Raw genomic sequence first — 23875 nt, 5'->3', positions numbered from 1 at the left:
AGATATCAGCCATTTTTGATAGCAGCCATTCTGACTGGTGTAAGATGGTACATCATTGTGGTTTTGATATGCATTTCTGTGATAGTGAGTGACGCTGAACATTTTTTCATGTGTTTGTTAGCCATTTGTATGTCTTCTTTGAAGAAATGTCTGTTTAGTTCTTTGGTCTATTTTTTTGATTGGGTTATTTTTCTGGTATTGAGCTGCATGAGCTGTTTGTATATTTTTCAGATTAATTCTTCATTAGTTGCTTCATTTGCTATTATTTTCTCCCACTCTGAGGGCTGTCTTTTCACCTTGCTTATAGTTTCCTTCGTTGTACAAAAGCTTTTAAGTTTAATTAGGTCCCATTTGTTTATTTTTGCTTTCATTTCATTACTCTGGGAGGTGGGTCATAGAGGATCTTGCGGTGATTTATGTCAGAGTGTTTTGCCTATGTTTTTCTCTAGGAGTTTTATAGTTTCTGGTCTTACATTTAGATCTTTAATCCATTTTGAGTTTATTTTTGTGTACCGTGTTAGAAAGTGTTCTAGTTTCATTCTTTTACAGGTGGTTGACCAGTTTTCCCTGAAGAGATTATCTTTTCTCCACTGTATATTTTTGCCTCCTTTATCAAAGATAAGGTGTCCATGGGTACATGGATTTATCTCTGGGCTTTCTATTTTGTTCCATTGATCTATATTTCTGTCTTTGAGCCAGTACCATACTGTCTTGGTGACTGTAGCTTTGTAGTATAGTCTGAAGTCAGGCAGGTTGATTCCTCCAGTTCCATTCTTCTTTCTCAAGATTGTTTTGGCTATTCGAGGTTTTTTTGTATTTCCATACAAATTGTGAAATTATTTGTTCTAGTTCTGTGAAAAAAACCATTGATAGCTTGATAGGGATTGCATAGAATCTATAGATTGCTTTGGGTAGTATACTCATTTTCACTATATTGGTTCTTCCAATCCATGAACATGGTATATTTCTCCATCTGTTTGTGTCGTCTTTGAATTCTTTCATCAGTGTTTTATAGTTTTCTATATATTGGTCTTTTGTTTCTTTTGGTAGATTTATTCCTAATTATTTTATTCTTTTTGTCGCAATGGTGAATGGGATTGTTTCCTTAATTTCTCTGTCTTCTCATTGTTAGTGTATAGGAATGCAAGGGATTTCTCTGTGTTAATTTTATATCCTGCAACTTTACTATATTCATTGATTAGCTCTATTAGTTTTCTGGTGGTGTCTTTAGGGTTTTCTGTGTAGAGGATAATGTCATCTGCAAACAGTGAGAGTTTTACATCTTCTTTTCCAATCTGGATTCTTTTTATGTCTTTTTCTTCTCTGATTGCTGTGGCTAAACCTTCCAAAACTATGTTGAATAGTTGTGGTGAGAGTGGGCACCCTTGTCTTGTTCCTGACTTTAGGGGAAATGCTTTCAGTTTTTTGCCATTGAGAATAATGTTTGCTGTGGGTTTATCATATATGGCTTTTATTATGTTGAGGTATGTTCCTTCTATTCCTGCTCTCTGGAGAGTTTTTATCATAAATGGAAGTTGAATTTTGTCAAAGGCTTTCTCTGTGTATAGTGAGATAATCATATGGTTATTATCTTTCAATTTGTTAATGTGGTGTATCACATTGATTGATTTGTGAATATTGGAGAATCCTTGCATCCCTGGGATAAAGCCCACTTGGTCATGATATATGATCTTTTGGCTATGTTGTTGGATTCTGTTTGCTAGAATTTTGTTGAGGATTTTTGCACCTATGTTCATCAGTGATATTGACCTGTAGTTTTCTGTTTTTGTGGCATCTTTGGTTTTGGTATTAGGGTGATGGTTGCCTCAGAGAATGAGTTTGGAAGTTTACCTTCCTCTGCAATTTTCTGGAAGAGTTTGAGTATGATAGGTGTTAGCACTTCTTTAAATTTTTGGTAGAATTCAGCTGTGAAGCCATCTGGTTCTGGGCTTTTATTTGTTGGAAGATTTTGATTGCAGTTTCTATTCCATGCTTTTAATGGATCTGTTAAGATTTTCTATTTCTTCCTGGTTCAGTTTTGGAAGGTTATACTTTTCTAAGAATTCATCCATTTCTTCCAAGTTGTCCATTTTATTGGCATATAGTTGCTGATAGTAGTCTTTTATGATCCTTTGCATTTCTGTGTTGTCTGTTGTGATTTCTCCATTTTAATTTCTGATTTTGTTGATTTAATCCCCCCCCCCCTTTTTTTGATGAGTCTGGCTAATGGTTTGTATATTTTATTTATCTTCTCAAAGAAACAGCTTTTAGTTTTGTTGATTTTTGCTATAGTCTCCTTTGTTTCTTTTTAATTTATTTCTGCCCTAATTTTTATGCTTTCTTTCCTTCTGCTAACCCTGGGGTTCTTCATTTATTCTTTTTCTAGTTGCTTTAGGTGTAAAGTTATGTTATTTATTTGATTTTTCTCTTGTTTCTTGAAGTAAGCTTGTATTGCTATGAACCTTCCCCTTAGCACTTTTACTGAATCCCATAGATTTTTGGGTTGTCGTGTTTTCATTTTCATTACTTTCTATGCATATTTTGATTTTCTTTTTGATTTCTTCCATGATTTGTTTGTTATTCAGAAGTGTGTTGTTTAGCCTCCATATGTTTGTATTTTTAATAGTTTTTTTTTTTTTTCCTGTAGTTGACATCTAATTTTACTGCTTTTTGATCAGAAAAGATGCTTGGAATGATTTCCATTTTTTTAAATTTACCAAGGCTAGATAAATGGCCCAGGATGTGATCTATCTTGGAGAATGTTCTGTGTGCACTTGAGAAAAAGGTGAAATTCATTGTTTTGGGGCGAAATGTCCTATAGATATCAATTAGGTCTAACTGGTCCATTGTATTATTTAAAGTTTGTGTTTCCTTTCTAATTTCCTGTTTGGTTGATCTATCCATTGGTGTGAGTGGGGTATTAAAGTCTCCCACTATTATTGTGTTATTGTTAATTTCCCCTTTCATACTTGTTACCATTTGCCTGACATATTGTGGTGCTCCTGTGTTGGGTACATATATATTTATAATCCTTTGACCATTATGTAGTGTCCTTCTTTGTCTCTTTTCACGGCCTTTATTTCAAAGTCTATTTTGTCTGATATGAGTATTGCTACTCCTGCTTTCTTTTGGTCTCCATTTGCATGAAATATCTTTTTCCAGCCCTTCACTTTCAGTCTGTTTGTGTTCCTTGGTTTGAGGTGGGTCTCTTATGGATAGCATATATAGGGGTCTTATTTTTTAATCCATTCATCCAGTCTTTGTCTTTTGGTTGGGGCATTCAACCCATTTACAGTTAATGTAATTATTGATAAGTATGATCTCATTGCCATTTACTTTGTTGTTTTGGGTTCGATTTTATAAACCTTTTATGTCTCCTGTCTAGAGAAGATCCTTTAGTATTTGCTGAAGAGCTGGTTTGGTGGTGCTGAATTCTCTCAGCTTTTGCTTGTCTGTAAAGCTTTTGATTTCTCCTTCATATTTGAATGAGATTCTTGCTGGGTATAGTAATCTGGGCTGTAGGTTTTTCTCCTTCATCACTAAGTATGTCCTGCTGTTCCCTCTGGCCTGAAGAGTTTCTATTGAAAGATCAGCTGTTATCCTTATGGGGATCCCTTTGTGTGTTATTTGTTGCTTTTCCCTTACTGCTTTTAATATTTGTTCTTTGTGTTTGATCTTCATTAGTTTGATTAATATATGTCTTGGGGTGTTTCACCTTGGGTTTATTCTGTTTGGGACCCTCTGGGTTTCTTGGACTTGGTTGGCTATTTTCTTTCCCATTTTAGGGAAGTTTCCAACTATTATCTCCTCAAGTATTTTCTCATGCCCTTTCTTTTTGTATTCTTCTTCTGGGACTCCTATGATTTGAATGTTGGAGTGTTTAACATTGTCCCAGAGGTCTCTGAGGTTGTCCTCATTTCTTTTCATTCTTTTTTCTTCTCTGCTTCATTTATTTCCACCATTCTATCTTCCACCTCACTTATCCTATCTTCTGCTTCAGTTATTCTACTGTTGGTTCCCTCCAGAGTGCTTTTGATCTCAGTTATTGCATTATTCACTATTGATTGCCTCATCTTTATTTCTATCCTTGTTAAACATTTCTTGCATCTTCTCAATCCTCAATAGTCTCTGGACTATTTATCTGTCACTCCATTTAGTTTTCAAGATTTTGGATCATCTTTACTGTCATTATTTGGAATTCTTTTCCAGATAGACTTCCTATCTCCTCCTCTTTTGTTTGGTTTGGTGGGCATTTATCATGTTCCTTTACCTGCTGAATATTTCCCTGCCTTTTCATTTTGTTTAAATTGCTGTGTTTGGGGTGTCCTTTCTGTAAGCTGAAAGTTTGTGGTTCTTCTTTATTGTGGAGCATGCTCCTTGTAGGTGTGGTTGGACTAGTGGCTTGTCAAGGTTTCCTGGTTAGGGGAGCTTGTGTCTGTGTTCTGCTGGGTGGAGCTGGATCTCTTCTCTCTGAAGTGCAATGAATTGTCCAGTAGTGAGTTTTAGGGTGTCTATGGGTTTGACATGGCTTTGGGCAGCCTGTTTTTTTAATGCTCAGGGTTGTGTTCCTCCTTTGCTGGAGAATTAGCATGGTATGTCTTGCTCTGGAACTTGTTGGCTCTTGGGTACAGCTTGGTTTCAGTGTAGGTATGGAGGCTTTTGGATAAGCTCTTATCTATTAATGTTACCTGGAATCAGGAGTTCTCTGATGTTCTCAAGTTTTGGAGTTAAGCCTCCTGCCTCTGGCTTTCAGTCTTATTCTTACAGTAGCCTTAAGACTTCTCCATGCATACAGCACAGATGATAAAACATCTAGGTAAATGGTGAAATAATTCTCCACAGTGAGGGACACACAGAGAGGTTCACAGAGTTACATGGAGAAGAAAAGAGGGAGGAGAGAGATAGAGGTGACCAGGAGGAGAAGAGGGGGAGTCAAAAAGGGAGAAAGCAATCTAGCCAGTAATCAATTCACTGTGTGTGGTGGTTCCGAGATGGTGGAAGAATAGGACGGGGAGACCACTTTCTCCCCCACAAATTCACCATTAGATCATTTGAATGCTGAGTAACTTTGACAAAACAACTTCTGAATGCTGGCAGAGGACACCAGGCACCCAGAAATGCAGGCCATTCTCTTCAAAAGGAGGTAGGACAAAATATAAAAGACAAAAAGAGAGACAAAAGAGTTAGGGATGGAGACCCATCCTGGGGAGGAAATCGTGAAGGAGGAGAAGTTTCCAAACAGCAGGAAGCCTTCTCACAGGTGGGTCTGTGGGGAGTTTTGGAATCTCAGAGGGCAACAGAACCAGGAGGAAAAAACTCCACAGAATATGTGCCTAACCACGACTCCCAGCAGAGAAGTAGCCCAGATGCTCGTGTCCGGCACCAGCAAGTGGGGGCTGGATGGGGAGGCTCAGGCTGCATGCTTAGGGTAAGGACTTGGCCTGAGTGACCTGAGGACAATCTGAGGGAGCTAATGTGAGATAGCAACCCAAACTGTGGGATAACCAGAGAGAAAAAAAGAACTTTCCCATGAAAGGCTCTAACCTAACACATAGCCTGGCCTGTTCACAGAACAAAGGATTGAGAGAATACCAAAGGAGAGCTAGCTGGCTCTATGAAATTTGCTTTGAAAGTAGGGTCTTTTTTTTTTCAAGGTAATACTAGGTTATAAAAATGAAAATTAAAGGCGTAATAAAGAGCTTAAAGATAAAAAAAAATTAAAAATAATAGTAGTAAAAATATATCTAGGAATTTCTCTGGAGCTGTTGTGGGCAGTGTGGAGTCAGTTCAGTTTCAGATAGTTCCTTGTTCCAGCTTGTACTTGTTCTCAAGGTCTATAGGCCCCTTCCAATGCTTCAGTTCAGTTCAGTTCAGTCACTCAGTCATGTTCGACTCTTTGTGACCCCATGGACTGCAGCATGCCAGGCCTCCCTGTCCATCAACAGCTCCTGGAGTTTACTCAACCTCATTTCCATCAAGTCGGTGATGCCATCCAACCATCTCATCCTCTGTCATCCCCTTCTCCTCCCGCCTTCAATCTTTCCCAGCACCAGGGTCTTTTCAAATGAGTCAGTTCTTCACATCAGGTGCTTAGTCAATGTTAACTACAGGGTTTTAATCTATTGCACCTGTCACTTCCAGAGTGGTTCCCTCTTCTTTATTTTGGCTTCCTCTGTTTGCAAGTCTCTTTGGTGACTAATTTCTGCCCTGACACAAGGGGGTGAAGGTGGTCACTTATTTAGGTTCACTTGTTTGCTTGTGTTGTGGGGAGGGAGAAACACTACAAACAAATATTGTGGGTGTGTGTGGGAAGTGCTCACAGTGTATGGACCACACTGGGTTTGCCCCAGCTCATGGTGTGTGTGCTTTCCAGGTCTATGCTGCTCAGGCTCCAGGGTGCTCTGCAGGGGTACTGTCCAAAGTACCCCTGCATTTCATGCACTTTCGAGGTCTAAGCTGCTTAGGTTTAGGTTCTCGGGTACTCTGCAAGGGCACAGACTCGGTTGAGCATGCATTTTGTGCCCTTCCTAGGTTCGAGCAGCTCAGATGACCAGGTGCTTGGTGAGTGCACTGTCGCAGGTGGGCCGTGTATCTTAATCACCTCCCCCATCCCGGCCACTTGGTTTCCCAGTGCACTGCAAGAGCACCATCTCAGGTGTGCTGTGTGAATCCTCTAGGGAGCTGATCTCAGGCTGCAATCCTCCTGGCAAGTGTCAACTATCCAGGATCCCAGGAAGATGGGGCTAGCAACTGGGAGTCTGCTCACAGTTTGGTGAAGGATGCTGGTCCCTAGGGCCAAGATTGGAGTAGCCCCTTGTTTTCCAGCTCTGGCTGTTGCATGCCTGCTTCTCTGCCTCCAGCAGTGGGGAGGGACCTGTACACAGCTGGCTAGCTCTCCTTTGGTATTTGTTCAATCCTTTGTTCTGTGAGCAGGCCAGGCTGTGCATTAGGTTAGAGCCTTTTGAGGGAGAATTCTCTTCTTTTTTCCCCTCTTTGGCAATCCCACAGTTTGGGTTGCTATCTCACGTTAGCTCCCTCAGATTGTCTTCAGGGCATTCAGGCCTGGTCCTTACCCTAAGGACTGATGATGAGCCCCCACCTCCCTGTCCAGCCGAGCGTCTGGGCTACTTCTCTGCTGGCAGTTGTGGTTAGGTGCCTATTCTGTGTTTTTTTTTTTTTTTTTCTCCCAGTTATGTTGCCCTCTGAGACTCCAAAACTCCCCACAGACCCACCTGTGAGAGGGCTTCCTGCTGTTTGGAAACTTTTCTTTCACGACTCCCTCCCCAGGACAGGTCTCTGTCCCTAACTCTTTTGTCTCTCTTTTTGTCTTTTATATTTTGTCCTACCTACTTTCAAAAAGAACAGCCTGCGTTTCTAGGTGCCTGGTGTCCTCTGCCAGCATTCAGAAGTTTTGTGGAAGTTGCTCAGCATTCAAATGATCTTTTGATGAATTTGTGGGGGAGAAAATGGTCTCCCCATCCTATTCCTCCACCATCTTGGAACTGCCCCTAAGTTTGCTGCATTTACTTAGTATGGTCTACTAACTTGAGTACAGAGTCCCTGATCTTGGGCATCTTAATATAAATGGAGCTAAAGATTGGCTCATCTGTAGCCGTTTGTAATTATTTATTTTCTAGGAATAGGGAATGGCAAGTGACAGTACCCAGCTAGTACTGTTTCCGTGGCTCTGCCAGCTTCAGCTCCTAGCACTTGGACCTTCACACCTACACAGTATCTCTTCCACCTGCATTGTATTACCAGGGAGTATAGTCTTAGGGAAAGAGGAATTAATGAAGCATGAAGTAAGTTTAGCCATTCAGAAAGTAGCACACATATGATACACATGCAGTACCTTCTTACCTTCTTATTGAAAACGTTTCTATAGATGTGAACCAAATATTGCAGTGGGAGAGGATAAATGAAAATCCTTAGCTCTCATGTTTTGGATCTTTTTATCCTCCTGAAAAGAAGGTATAAGATTGTGATTAAGCATGACATCAGCATCATTGTGGTGTGTGGCACTCTCTTTGCCTTTTCTCTTCAATCTACAACCACTAAAAACATCCATAACTCAACAACGGTGCCTCTGCTCAACACAGCAGGACACCAGAGTTCCTAGGTGGCACTAGTGGTAAAAAGAACCCACCTGCCAATGCAGGAGATATAAGAGACGTGAGTTTGATCACTGGGTCGGGAAGGTCCCCTGGAGGAGGGCATGGCAACGTACTCCAGGATTCTTCACTGGGAAATCCCATGGACAGAGGAGCCTGGTGGGCTATAGTCCATGGGGTCACAAAGAGTTGGACATGGCTGAAGTGATTTAGCACCTTTGCAAAGGAAGGTGGACTGGAACACATGGGGGAGGCAGAACCAGAACAGCAGAAGTGGTGCCTGTGATCCTGGAACCCCAGCCATGGTAGCTGAGCCTGCAGCCCCAGAGAGCCTGGCAGCATCAGGGGAAGCAGAACATATGACTCCAGCCTCCCTGTCAAAGGGGTGCCCCTGGCCACAGGGATCCAGGCAGTAGTGGCTGTGGGCCTATGACCCTGTCCCTCCAGTTATGGACATACCGATTACTCTGGCTCCTCCATTTGCCCCTACCCACAGTGGTAGTGCCTGACAATCCTGGCCATGGCAAAGGGCCTGTGACCCTGGCTCCCTGTCACCCCTGTCCCCAGGGATAATAGAGACTGAGACCCTGGGCCTAGCAGAAGTGACCACCACCCTGATGTCCCAGGTAACAATGCCAGCAGCAGCAAGGCACTAATAACTCCAAAGGCACAAGCAGTGACATGCATGACACCTCTGACAGAGCTGATGGAAGGTGGAAAAGGCTGATTCTCAAATATAACCAGAAGCAGCTCAGGTAAGAGACCAGAAACTGGTGAGGCCTCTACTAATTACTAATCCATTGAATCCTTAGAATCAAGTTAAAAAAAAAAAAACTTTACCTAAAGAAGAGTGTTCACTACTTCAAATGTGCTGTCAGAAGAACAACTCATCAAGAGCCATGAAAACCATGGTAACAATGTATCACAAAAAACAAATGACAGATCCTGCAAAACCAAACTTAAAGTCACAGAATATTGTGATTTTACTGATAGAGAATTCAAAATAGTTGTCATGAAGAAACTCAACAAGCTATAAGAAAATATAGAAAGACAGTTAAATAAACTCAGAAATAAAATTGATGAACAGAAGGAATATTTTACCAAGGAGAATGGAACTCTAAAAAAGAACCAAAGTGAAATTCTGGACCTAAAGGACTCAATAAATAAGAGGAAGGAGGTATTGGAAATACAGCAGCCCATATGGAAGAGAGAACTAGTGAGTTTGAAAATAAAAATCTAGAAATAATAGAGACAGAAGGGAAAAGAGAATTAAGATCTTAAAAAAAGAAGACATTCTATAAGAACTGTTAGGAAAGAAAGAATTATATTACTGGTATCCCAGCAGGAGAAGAATGGAAGAAGGGGGAAGAAAGTTTATATTAAAAAAATAATAGCTGAGAATTTCCCAAATCTGGGGAAGGAATGGGATATATTAGTCAATGAAGCTAAGAGAACACTTATGGTGACCAGAAAACATAAATTTAGAGCACAGACATGAAACATAAACAGTTTATCAATCTCTTTGGCATGAAAAATGAAAGTGTTAGTTGCTCAGTTGTGCCAACTTTTTGTGACCCCATGGACTATAGCCAACCAGGTTCCTCTGCTCATGGGATCTTCCAAGCAAGAATAATGGAGTGGGTTGCCATTCTTTTCTCCAGGGGCTCTTCCCTATCCAGGGATTGAACCCAGGTCTTCTGCACTGCAGGCAGATTCTTTACCCTCTTGAGCCACAAGGGAAACTCCTTTGGTATGAAACTAGAGATCAAATACAAGAAGAAAGCTGAAAAAAATAATAAACATTTTGAGACTAAAAAAACATGCTACTGAATAGCTTTTGGGTCAAAGAAGAAGATATTAAGAAGAGGTGGCAAGAATACAAAGAAGATCTCTACAAAAAAGATCTTAATGACGCAGATAACCACAATGGTGTGATCACTTATGTAGAGCCAGACATCGTCGAGTGTGAAGTCAAGTAAGGCCTTAGGAAGCATATCTATGAACAAAACTAGTGGAAGTGATGGAATTCCAGCTGAGTGATTTCAAATCCTAAAAATGATGCTGTGCTGCACTCAATATGCCAGCAAATTTGGAAGACTCAGCAGTGGCCACAGGACTGGAAAAGGTCAGTTTTCATTCCAATCCCAAAGAAGAACTATGCCAAAGAATGTTCAAACTACTGCACAATTGCATTAATTTCCCATGCTAGCAAAATAACACTCAAAATTCGCCAAGCTAAGCCTCAGTGGTATGTGTACTGAGAACTTCTAGATGTTCAAGCTGGATTTAGAAAAGGGAGAGAAACCAGAGATCAAATTGCCAACATCTGTTGGATCAGCAAAAAAGCAGGAGAATTCCAGAAAAACATCTGCTTCATTGACTACGCTAAATCCTTTGACTGTGTGGATCACAAAAAACTGAGGAAAATTCTTCAAGAGATGAGAATACCAGACCACCTGACCTGCCTCCTGAGAAACCTGTATGCAGGTCAAGAAGCAACAGTTAGAACCAGACATGGAAAAACGGACTGATTCAAAATTGGGAAAGGAGTACATCAAGGCTGTATGTTGTCACTCTGCTTATTTAACTTCTATGCAGAGTACATCATGCAAAATGCCAGGTTGGATAAAGCACAAGCTGGAATCAAGACTGCTGGGAGAAATATCAATAACCTCAGATATGCAGATGACACCACCCTTAAGGCAGAAAGTGAAGAGGAACTAAAGAGCCTCTTGATGAAAGTGAAAGAGGAGAGTGAAAAGGCTGGCTTAAAACTCAACATTCAAAAAATGAGGATCATGGCATCTGGTCCCATTACTTCATGGCAAATAGTTAAGGAAACAATGGAAACAGTGACTTTATTTTCTTGGGCTCCAAAATTATTGCAGATGGTGACTGGAGCCATGAAATTAAAAGATGCTTGCTCCTTGGAAGAAAAACTATGACAAACTTAGACAGCATATTGAAAAGCAGACTCACTACTTTGCTTACAAAGGTCCATATAGTCAAAGCTATGGTTTTTCCAGTAGTTGTGTATGGATGTGAGAGTTGGACTATAAGGAAGGCTGAGAGCCAAAGAATTTATGCTTTTGTACTACAGTGTTGGAGAAGACCCTTGAGAGTCCCTTGGACTGCACGGAGAACCAACCTATCAATCCTGCTGCTGCTACTGCTGCTGCTAAGTCGCTTCAGTCGTGTCTGACTCTCTGCGACCCCATAGACAGCAGCCCACCAGATTCAGCCGTCCCTGGGATTCTCCAGGCAAGAACACTGGAGTGGGTTGCCATTTCCTTCTCCAATGCATGAAAGTGAAAAGTGAAAAGTGAAAGTGAAGTCACTCAGTCGTGTCCGACTCTTAGCGACCCCATGGACTGCAGCCCACCAGGCTCCTCCGTCCATGGGATTTTCCAGGCAAGAGTACTGGAGTGGGGTGCCATTGCCTTCTCTGCTATCAATCCTAAAGGAAATCAATCCTGAATATTCACTGGAAAGGCTGATGCTGAAGCTGAAGCTCCAATACTTTGGCCACCTGATGCAAAGAGCTGACTCGTTAGAAAAGACCCTGATGCTGGAGAACTTGAAGGCAGGATAAGAAGGGAATGACAGATGATGAGATGGTTGGATGGCATCACTGACTCAATGGACATGAGTTTGAGCAAGCTCCAGGGGTTGGTGATGGACAGGGAAGCCTGCTGTGCTGCTGTCCATGGGGTCGCAAAGAGTTGGACATGACCAGTCAACTGAACAACAACAACAAAGAATAAATCAAAGTAGAAATGAAAAAAAATTAAGATAAATGAAAATACAACATACCACAATCCATATGATGTAGCAAAGGTAGTACTAAAGAGGGAAGTCTGTAGCAATACAGGCATATCTCAAACAAGAAAAATCTCAAATAACAGTCTAACAATCTAACTTTACACCTAAGTGAACTAGAAAAGAAGAACAAATGAAGCCCAATAAAATATTATAAAAACCCTCAACAAAATATTAGCAAACTTAATACAATAATATATTAAAAGGAGCATACATTATATAAAGTGATATTCATTCCAGGGATTCAAGGATGGTTCAATAACTGCAAATCTATCATGATATACCACATTAAAAAAATGAAAGATAAAAATCACATGATCATCTCAATTCAGTTCAGTTCAATTCAGTTGCTCAGTCGTGTCCAACTCTTTGTGACCTCATGGACTGCAGCATGCCAGGCCTCCCTGTCCATCTCAATAGATGTATAAAAAGTAATTGATAAGATTCAATGTCCACCAATGATTAAAAAACTCAATAAAATGGATATCAAAGGAATGTACTTCAACATAATAAAGACCATACATGATAATCACAGCTAACATCATACTTAACAATGAAAAACTGAAACCTATCCCTCTAAGATCAGGAGCAAGACAAGGTTGCCCACACTTACCACTGTTATTCAACGTAGTATTGGAAGCCCTAGCTAGAGCAGTTAGGCCAGAAATGGAAATAAAAAGCATCCAAATTAAAAAGGAAAAAGTCAAACTAATGCTATTTGCGGATGACATGATTTTGTATGTAAAAACCCCTGATGACTCCATAAAAGAACTGTTAGAACTAGTAAGTTCATTACAGTTTCAGGGTGCAAAATCAATATACTAAATCATTGCGTTTCTATACACTAACAATGAACTAGTAAGAAGAAAAACTAAGAAAGCAATCCCATTTACAACTGTAGCAAAAAGAATAAAATACCTAGGAACAAATTTAACAAAGAGGTGAATAATATCTACACTGAAAACTATAAGACAGGGTGAAAGAAATTGAAGACTACACAAAGAAATGGGAAAACAGTCTGTGCTGATGGATTGGAAGAAATAATATTGTGAAAATGTCTACATTACCCAAAGAAATATACATATTCAATGCAATCCCCATCAAAATCCCAAGGACATTATACACAAAACTAGAACACGAAAATTAAAAAAAAAAGTATATACAGCCACAAAAGTTTCCTGAATAGCAAAAGACATCCTGAGAAAAAAGAACAAAGCTGGCAATATAACTCTCCCTGATTTCAAAATTATTACACGGCTATAGTAGTCAAAACAGAATAGTATTGGCTGAAAATCAGACACAGTGGAGTGGAACAGAATTGAGAGACCAGCAATAAACGTACGCATATATTGACAATCAGTTTACAACAAAGGAACAAAGAACATGCAATGGAGAAAGTATAGTCTTTTCAAAAACGGTGTTGAGAAAACTGGATTGCCATTTGCAAAAGAATGAAAATGGACCACTATCTCACACAATACCCAAAAATCAACTCAGAGTGGATTAGACTTGGATGTAAGACCTGAAACTGTAAACTCCTAGGAGTAAACATAAGCAGTATGCTCTTTGGCATGGATCTTAGCAATTTCTTTCTGGGTGTGTCTCCTCAGGCAAGGGAAACAAAAGCAAAAATAAACAAATGGGACTGTATCAAATTAGAAAGCCTCTGCATAGCAAAGAAAGCTATCAGCAGCAAAAAGGACAGCCTACCAAATGGGGGAAGTATTTACAAATCATATATCATTATTCTAATAATGGGACTAATACCCAACACATATAAAGAACTTACACAACTAAACAACAACAAAAAAACAAATGGGTAGAGGAGCTGAATAGATATACAGATGATCAACAAGCACCAAAAAGATGTTCAATATCACTAATTATTAGGGAAATGCAAATCAAAACCACAGTGAGGTATCATTCCATGTCCATTAGAATGGCTATTATCAAAAAATGAGAAATAAGAAATGTTGGAGAGAATGTAGAGAATGTGAATTGGTGTAGCTACTATGGAAACAGTATTGAGATTCCTTAGAAAATGAAGAATGACACTATCATATACAATCCAGTTTTTCCACCTTTGGCTATTTACTCAAAAAATGCAAAGACATTAATTCAAAAAGATATATGCACCGCTATAGTCCTAGCAGCATTTTCTTTTACAATAGTCAAGATATGGAAACAACCCAAGTGCCCATTGATAGATGAACAGACATAGAAGACGTGATACCTATATATCTATATTTATCTACGCACACACTCAAGGACACAGTGGAATATGACTCAGCTATAAAAGGTGAAACCTTGCCATTTGTGTCACAGATGGACCTTGAGGATATTACACCAACTAAAATAAATCAAGACAGAGAAAGACAAATATTGTATGATTTCACTTATATGTGGGATATAGAAAAATTTAAAAAACCCCTCAAACAAAGTAAATGAGCAAACCAAACTAAATAAAAATAAATACTTAGATACGGAGTTTACCAGAGAGGAAGGGGGTGTGGTGGACGAAAGGGGTAAAGGCGAAGGATAGAAACTGACTTTTGGTGTTAAACATGCTGTAGTATATACTGAAACTGAAATATAACGTTGTATACATGAAACTTATGTATTGTTATAAACTAATGTTACCTCAATAAATTAAAAAATTCAATTTAATTAAAAAATAAAGATAATGGTTAAGAATTCCATAATACAGACTCATATAGACCTGGCTCAAATTCCAGCTGGTAGCTGGGTCTCTGCTAAGTCACTTCAGTTGTGTCCGACTCTGTGGGACCCCATAGACAGCAGCCCACCAGGCTCCCCCGTCCCTGGGATTCTCCAGGCAAGAACACTGGAGTGGGTTGCCATTTCTTTCTCCAATGCGTGAAAGTGAAAAGTGAAAGTGAGGCCGTTCAGTCGTGTCCGACTCTTAGTGACCCCGTGGACTGCAGCCTACCAGGCTCCTCCGAGGCATGGGATTTTCCAGGCAGGAGTACTGGAGTGGGTTGCCATTGCCTTCTCCAGGTAGCTGGGTAGTCTATGTTAAATCAGCTAACCTCCTTGAGCTAGAGTTTCTTTATACGTAATAAACATGCCTGTTTCATATTTATGTGAACATATTTATGTGAACTAGAGAGAGTGTTCAATACTCAGTAGCTCTTATTAACCTGAAGACATCCTTATTCCACAAGTTCACAGCACAGCTCTGTCCTTTCTCTAGGATATGGGGCTCAAGACCCCCAATTCTTGTGGGAAGCTGTGAAATTGGTGAGAGTTGCCTATGGAGTAGTCAGTGGTAGGATGGCAAAAATGGTAAGGGCTGATGCAGATGATAAACTCGATTGGGTAATGGGGCACATAAATCACCCAATAACCAAAATTCTCCAAATTCCAGAAAGGACTGAAGACTCTGCAGGATAGGTTATCCCAGGATGCAGAGTTGATAGGTGCTCCCTTTGAACTGTTACTCTGGCATTAACACTAACCCACTCTTGGTAATCCACATTTCCATTATTCCTAAGTACTGGCACTTCCTGGACTGTAGACATCTCCTTGAATGAAGGGACCCAGGGGGTTCGGGCTTCCACCTCTTTATGAACCCTGACCTGGAGATCTTTTCTTCTTTTTCATTTTGGACCTCTTCACTAATCCTTGAGGCCCTTGGACATAAAATGTCCAATATCTTTTCCTCACTCTCTCCTTTTTAAAGCCAGAACTTGATTGTCTCTGGTGGTGCTCATATCTCAATTTAACTGCCAACACTGGGACCTTTTCTTATCTTATACAGCATCTTACCTGGCTTTTTTTCCCCCCCTTAACCTTACATATACTTCACCCAGTGCTTTTCATACATCGTAGAAGAGACAGCATCCCCAAAGCAACCCTATTATTCTCCCTAAAATAGATACTGCTGCTGCTAAGTCGCTTCAGTCGTGTCCGACTCTGTGCAACCCCATGGACTGCAGCCTACCGGGGTTCTCCATCCGTGGGATTCTCCAGGCAAGAACACTGGAGTGGGTTGCCATTTCCTTCTCCAATGCATCAAAGTGGAAAGTGAAAGTGAAGTTGCTCAGTCATGTTTGACTCTTAGCAACCCCGTGGACTGCAGCCTACTAGGCTCCTCCATCCATGGGATTTTCTGGGCAACAGTACTGGAGTGGGGTGCCATTGCCTTCTCCCAAATAGATACAGAGATGGGTAATTCATTTTGAAAAGGCAGTCAGTTACATTTATATAGTAACTATTATCCTTTAACCAGTCTGCCACAGAACTTCATCTGAACTTTGGCCTGGAAATCCCCCATGGACTCTGGCAGATTATCCTCTGGTATTTCTGATTTCTAGTGTTGTTGAAATTTTCTCTGTGTTATCATAAGGGTACATCAAGAATCACTGTCTTTCTAATATCTTATCTGAGGTTTCCTCATTCACATTTACAGAATCAGTAATTTTCAGTCTTTGAATACAAAGAAGTTCAATTTATGTAAATTTTTGCAAACAACTTGAAGACTAAGTTATAATTCTTTGTAATATTATCTTTTTCAGCTGAATTTTATCCTGTTTCTGAATACTGTTAGAGTTCTGGCTACTAAAATCTGGGAGACCAATGTGGTTGGGCATGACACCAGAAAACAATACAGGTAATTCCAGGACAGACATCCATAAAAGAAAATATTTTGGTTACTATTTAGACTAAAGGACAGATATCAATTGATCTGAAATGTCTCTAAGAGACTAAATTGTGAACATATATTTTTGTTTGGTTTAATTGTGCTATTTGTCAGAAAAGTATATATATTTTAGGAAAATATAAATAACAACAGACCTTACCACATGCTTAAATTCTAAGTATGTTTTTAAAAATATGTTCTTAGCAACTGGGATTTTATAATAAACTTTGTAACCAGGGCTCACCTGGTGGTTCAGTGGTAAAGAATCCACCTGCCAAGCAGGAGATGCAGGTGCTATCCTTGGTTCAAGAAGATCGCCTGAAGGAGGAAATGGCAACCCACTCCAGTATTCTTGCCTGGGAAATCCCATGGACAGAGGAGCCTGGTAGGCTACAGTCTAGGATGTCACAAAAAGTCAGACAGGGCTTAGCGACTGAGCACACACACACAACAAAAATCAAGAAAATGTATTTGCTATATTGTTCCAGCCTGCCCATCAGATTGGGTGTGTTGTGTGCTCAGTCATGTCTGCTTCTGTGACCCCATGGCCTGTAGCCCATCATGCTCCTCTGTCCATGGGATTTTCCCAGGCAAGAATACTGGAGTGGGTTGTCGTATCCTTCTCTAAGGGATCGTCCTGACCCAGGGATTGAACTTGCGTTTCCTGCCTCTCCTGCACTGCGAGGCAGATTCTTTACCACTGGGCCACCTGAGAAGCCTTCCTATCAAATTGGCACCTCCCAAATAACTGATTTTTAAGAACTTTCAAAAGTACTGATTGAAGGAGGTCTATTATTCAGTCTTTGTTCAAAAAAAGGACAAATTAAGTATTTATGAATATGAAAGTGTTAGTCACTCAGTTGTGTCCGACTCTTTGTGACCCCTTGAACTGTAGCCCACCAGGCTACTCTGTCCATGGGATTCTTCAGGAAAGAGTACTGGAGAGGGTTGCCATTGCCTTCTCCAGGAGTTCTTCCTGACCCGGGGATCAAACTTGGGTTTCCCGCATTGCAGGCAGATTTTTTACTGTCTGAGCTACCAGGAATATCCTAAGTATTTATAATCACTATCAAACTATTTTAAGACTATGTCTGTTTTTTCCAATTATCATTTCAGAGGTTCTAAGTCATTTTGGAAGTGCCTTTTAGGCAACTGAACATATACACCCACTAGTCAGGAGCATGTGGATTAGTTTTTGCAGTCCCCAAACAAGAATCTATTTCTTTCTGCCTCATGTTGTCATGAAATGCTATCTCAGACACAGAAAGAAAGAAATCATAGCCAGCATTTCCATCTTCTCTCACAAACATTCCCCTATACCATGTAGGAAGCATTTACTGTCAGGCAGAAAAGACTACAGGTACAGATGGACCGAGGTCTAGAATGGGATGCACAGTATGAACGAGTGCTCAGCTGCTAGCTCCAGTTATTTGCAGTATGGTGGAAGTGGTAGTACCATAAATTGTGCCTAAGCGTTTACAGTAAAGGGTCCATGCTATACTAGGATAGCTTGTCTCATGTCACATCCCATTGGTGAAGACAAAGTTCAAAGGATGATAGAAATGGAAAAATGTAAGTAGCCTTTCAATCTTCATAAAATGAAAAAGTGCACTTGTGTTTGAAAGATGCTTATTTCTCTAGTTCTGAATAAAAGCTACTATTTCCTTTATTTCTGAACGATGTGAAATTATACTTTCAGTAGAAAGTTGCCCAAGAGACTTGAAAAACTCTGGTGAGAACAAAGAGTGGATTATCTTTGAAACTAGATAGTCAACCTACTTCCAAAAAGAAAAAAAATAAGTAAGTAGGGAAAGAAAGAAAGGAAAGAAGGAAGGAAGGACAAAAGAAAGGAAGGAAGAACACTGAAGGAAAGACTAGTGAGGGAAGGGAGAAGGTTATAATCCTTTGAGATTTTTTTAGTTAGTTCAGTCACTCAGTTGTGTCCGACTCTTTGTGACCACATAGACTGCAGCATGCCAGGCTTCCCTGTCCATCTCTAACTCCCCAGAGCTTACTCAAACTTATGTCCGTTGAGTCGGTGATGCCATCCAATCATCTCATCCTCTGTCGTCCCCTTCCCCTCCTGCCTTCAATCTTTCCCAGAATCAGGGTTTTTTCTAGTGAGTCAGTTCTTCCCATCAGGTGGCCAAAGTATTGGAGCTTCAGCTTCAGCATCAGTCCTTCCAATGAATATTCAGGACTGATTTCCTTTAGGATTGACTTTACTTTGAGATTATTGGGATATTAAATGATTCTTAGAGAAAGAGACACTTCTTACATCTCAAACGTTGAAGCTGAAGATTTAGGACAGAAAAAAAAAGGCATTTTACAATTTTATGAAAATAGTATCCTTTAAGCAAAAAGAGTAGAAATGAGACTAGAAAGACTTAGGGGATAATTGTGGTTTTCCCTGGTGGCTCAGATAGTAAAGAAATCTGCCTACAAAGCAAGAGAACCAGCTTCGGTTCCTGGGTCAGGAGGACCCTCTGAAGAAGGAAACAGCAACCCACTCCAGTATTCTGGCCTGGAGAATTCCATGGACAGAGGAACCTGGCAGACTACAGTCCACGGGGTTGCAAAGAGTCAGACATGGCTGATCAACTTTCACTTCTTTTCAGGGGATAGTAATCACCGGAAATGAGAATAAATTGCCGATTTAGAATAGAAGTGACAGGAAGAAGAGGGAGGCGGGGAAAAATTAGCAGAAGTAGTGAGTCAGAGATGGGGAAATCAGTCCCTGTTAGTTCTGCTAAGCTTTATTTTTTTCCAGAAAGTTATGTGTACAGGGGGCTTCACCAGTGCTCAGTGGTAAAGAATCCTCCCGCAATGCAGGAAATGTGGGTTCGATCCCTGGGTCAGGAATATCCCCTGGAGGAGGAAATGGCAACCCACTTCAGTACTCTTTCCTGGAGAATCCCGTGGACAGAGGAGCCTGGCTGGCTACAGCCCATAGAGTCTCAAAGAGTTGGACATGACTGAAGCAACTTTGCATGCACATGTCTACAGAAAAGTGAAGTGAAGTCGCTCAGTCGTGTCCAACTCTTTGCCCAACTCTTTGGAATAGTCCAATTCCATGGACTATCCATATCCAGGCCAGAATACTGGAGTGCGTTGCCATTTCCTTCTCCAATGTCTACAGAAGGGCACTCTATATTGACTAATTAAAAGACGTGCTGTTCTCTTCCAGGAAACTCGCCAAATCCACACTGGTGCTGGTCCTGGTCTTTGGTGTGCATTACATCGTGTTCGTGTGTCTGCCCCATTCCTTTGCGGGGCTGGGGTGGGAGATTCGGATGCACTGTGAGCTCTTTTTCAACTCCTTTCAGGTAGAGAGTGCCATCTAGTAATGTGATTCCTATATTTTGCTCTCCTCTCCACCCCCGCTCCTCTAACCCCCTCTGATGCTGCCAAATTGCAAGGTCATGTCTCTGCCTCTTCTCTGACTTTCATGCACCACCCATCCGTCTCCCAAGGGCCAGGAAAGGGACTGTTTTCTGGCACCTGTGCTTTTCTATCCTGAGGAGGTCAGGTTAACCTCTTACCACAGCAGGAGCCTGGGCTTTGAGACAAGAAAGCATATTGCTGTAACATATGTGACACCTTTGGAGCAGGAATCTGTGTGTGTATATGGAAGGTCAATGAAAACAAAAGACAGGATAGGCAGGTGAGAGGAAAAAAGGGAAGGGGAGACAAGAAAGAGGAAGAGGTTGCTTCCATACATTTGATCTCAGTACAAAACACGATACCATCATCCCTCACATGGATGGCTAAACACACCTCCTAACTCTTCTTCCTGCTACTCATTTGCTGCCACCTCCTGGCCTTCAACCTAGTCTTCATAGAATAGTCTGAAGACTCTTAAAGATAAATCTGACCACGTCACTTATCAGCTGAACACATCCAGAGGCTTCTCATTGCAGTCAGAATGAAATCCAAACACTGTTTGCTTGTGTGCACAGCCCTACGTTGCAGGGATCCTGCCCAGCTGTGACCTCATCTCCCTAAGGTCCATGCTGCCCACTAAGTCTGAGCCACACTAGCTCATCCACAGTTTCTGTTCCTCAGGTTCACTTCTGCCTCAGGGGCAGTACTTGCTGTTTTCTCTGCCTGGAATGCTCTTCCCTCTAATATTCATATGGCCTGGCTTCTTCTCATTCAAATCAGCTTAAATGTCACCCTCTCAGAGAGGTCTTCATCGAGTTCCCCCTCTGATAGATCTTCTCCACTCTTCTCTTCCACCACCACTTGTTTTGCCTGAATAGTCTTTATCTCATCATTTTACGATTTTCTCCTGTGGCTATTTGTTTATATTTTATTCATCTGTATTCTCTTCCAGAATATAAGCTGCAAGAGAACAGGGACCTTATCTGTGTTGATTAAATTGTTTATCTCTGTAACACTGAGCATTTCACAGTGTATAAAGTCAACAAATATTTTTGAATGAGTGGGGAAAAAAAAGTTTGTGTTTTCACTATAATATACCCTACGCCTATAGTTGCCAACATTCACAGTGTATAAATTTCACTTACCAGCTAGGGGATGTTCTGTGATTCTGAGTGGCAAACATGAAATTAACATGATAAAAATCAGTTATTCATGTGTCCTGGAGTATTTTATTTATTTATTTGGTTAATTTGACACCAAGGAAAGATCTCAGACAACTTTCATGTATATTTAAGGATTTGGAAATATTAGGAGAGAATAACTTGTATAATTTTCTGGAGGAATCATTTAAAAAAACCCTGTTTTTCAAAATATGCATTTTGACACAAGATGCTTTAGTGCTCTGATCTTCATAATTAAAATTAATTAATTAAAACATTCTATTTTCTCCTCCAGGGTTTCTTTGTGTCTATCATCTACTGCTATTGCAATGGAGAGGTAAGTCTGAAGGACCCCAGACCTCCTGTAGGTTTAACTCTGAGTATAAATGGCTATCACAATATGACCTGAATCTCTTTGGAATCCCCAGGGGTTACAGGAAAGAATGGGCAGGGAGAAAGGAGATATAAATTGTTTTGAGAAAGCGAGAATTGATGTAAATAAGCCAAGGTCTTCCTCTTCCAGCACTTTTCAATGTCAATTCAGTTGCAGACCTTGATGTCAGAAACCCAATTTGTTGGAATGCAAATTGATACTTGGAAGGACAGTGAACATCATATTCCAGTCAGTGCTTCAACTTACATTTAATTTCAAGTTCTATAAAAAAATCAAATATAACTCTCTGGGAATAACCCATTAGAACATTGTGACATTTTTTAAACTACCAGATGGTGATGGGACAATTTCAGTTCATTTAGGAGAGAAAGAATGGTACAAATCTTCTAGGTGACATCAGCTTATCAGGTGTCTACTGCTTCCCATGGAACTTTCAAAAAGCTCCCTTCTGGAAAGTTGCAGTAGCAGAACTGAATCTTCAGCAGCAAGAATGGAAACGAGAGCCCTACCCTGCTAAGAATGCCCTTGCAGTGCCCACTTTTCATAGTCCAGTCCTCCTCCCGGTTTCTCTCCTTCATTATGCTTGTGCAGAGTGATAGGTTAATCATTATGCTTGTGCAGAGTGATAGATTAACAGTTCCATTTACAGATAAGCAGCTTCCGTGCCCTTCCACAGCCTCAGCTGGCACTGTGTATCCATATTGTTCCTCCAACGCAGACCCCTCTTTTTCCTCTCCCATGAGTCACACATTTATACTGGCTGCATGTCAACTTCTATTAAAGCACTAACCTTGGACAAATCTTTTTGCCTCTCTGTAAGCCTGTTTGCTCATCTCCAGTAATAACACCTCTCAGGAAGAGACTGAGAGAGAATACACAGTTGACCCTTGAACAACACAGGTTTGAACTGTGTTGTTACTTATACATTTTCACTATATATGCACTACAGTACCGCACCATCTGGGGTTGGTTGAGTCCACCCGTGTGAAACTCCAGATATAGGCTAACTGAGAATTCATAGGGAATTTTTCAGCTGCAGGTGTTGGGGACCCCTAATCCCTGCATTATTGAAGTGTCAACTGTATATATAAAGTCCCTGGTACACAGTGGAAATTTAGTGATTATTACTATCAATGAAGTCAGGGCACACATCCATCCAGTAAGGTTGCAGGGCCTCTGAAGGTTTTTGATGCCTGAAATGGTCCTTGTGGTGTTTAGGTTCAGTCTGAGGTGAAGAAGTTGTGGAGTCGGTGGAATCTCTCCGTGGACTGGAAAAGGACGCCCCCGTGCGGCGGCCACAGATACGGCTCCGTGCTCACCACGTTGACGCACAGCACCAGCAGTCAGTCGCAGATGGCGGCCAGCACGCGCATGGGGCTCATCTCAGGCAAAGCACCCAGGAAGGCCAGCCGACAGCCCGACAACCACATGACTTTACCTGGCTACGTCTGGAGTAACTCAGAGCAGGACTGCCTACCACAATTGATCCATGAAGAGACCAAGGAAAGTGGCGGGAGGCAGGGAGATGAGATTATAATGGAGGAGTCTTCCAGGCCGTTAGAATTTAGCACAGGCCTGGAAGGAAGCAAAGGAGAAACCGAGGATGCTCTGTGAATCCATATCTGTGTCTTTGAAGAGCTGATTCATCTCGTTGTGTTAGAGGAGCTTGGCCTGTATCCTGCTGCTTAGCCCCAGAGCTGAGCAGTCAGGGCTCCAGTGTTCACAGCCCATTTTCAGGCGCCATGAATTGGCTCCTGTAAATACTAAAGCCACAAAACGAGAAAGTCAGTGGAGCAGTTTATTACCATATTTTGGCATCAAATTCTTTTCTGAATTAATGTACAGTACTTGCTCTGTGATGTTCATTCTTCTGCTCCTTTTGGGTAGAGAAACATTTCAGTTGCTTGGTTCTAGTTTTCTCTTGTAAATATCACTCTAAATATGATAGAGATCATTTGGTATGTGACATTTGCCTTTAAACAAATCAGTGTTCTCTTTTCCACTTTAAGGGACTTCTATCATTCCATTCATTTTGTCAGTGCATAGCAACAATTAGGGTCTAAAAATGTACATTGAAAGATTAAAGATCGCAGAACAAGTACACACTGGAAGATACGTTGTCTGGATTTTGTTAAAACAATAAATGTGTGAGAAACTTGTTTCATTCTAGGAAAAAGGGAAATTATTCAAAAAAGAATATTGCACATATTCCTTCTTTTGAATGTCCCCTCTGTGACCAGCCAGATCTCAAGTCTTCACTCTCTTGTAAACCTTAACACTCTTGTAAACCTTAACACAAGGTTTTCTTGGTCAGTGAGCTTATGTCTGCAAACAGATTTTGTTT

At 40.8% G+C, this 23875-nt stretch overlaps 1 protein-coding gene across 1 annotated transcript in view; it reads left to right on the top strand.

Annotated features, from left to right (window-relative positions):
- Positions 1 to 23631, top strand: part of PTH2R (parathyroid hormone 2 receptor) — an 84588-nt gene extending 60957 nt beyond the window's left edge. Inside the window, exons 10-13 of the mRNA XM_086342924.1 lie at positions 16469 to 16563; positions 19781 to 19919; positions 21433 to 21474; positions 22750 to 23631. Of these exons, the coding sequence (XP_086199050.1) occupies positions 16469 to 16563; positions 19781 to 19919; positions 21433 to 21474; positions 22750 to 23145 (672 nt within the window). The 3' untranslated portion in view covers positions 23146 to 23631. The remainder of the gene's footprint in view (positions 1 to 16468; positions 16564 to 19780; positions 19920 to 21432; positions 21475 to 22749) is intronic.
- The last annotated feature ends 244 nt before the right edge of the window (positions 23632 to 23875 follow it).

Source organism: Bos grunniens, chromosome 2 (genome assembly GCF_055505025.1).
Source record: "Bos grunniens cultivar Pamir isolate PY7600 chromosome 2, Bosgru_T2T1.0, whole genome shotgun sequence".
Lineage (NCBI taxonomy): Eukaryota > Metazoa > Chordata > Mammalia > Artiodactyla > Bovidae > Bos > Bos grunniens.
The sequence above is the reverse complement of the archived record's forward strand: the minus strand, read 5'-3'. Positions and strand labels throughout refer to the sequence as shown.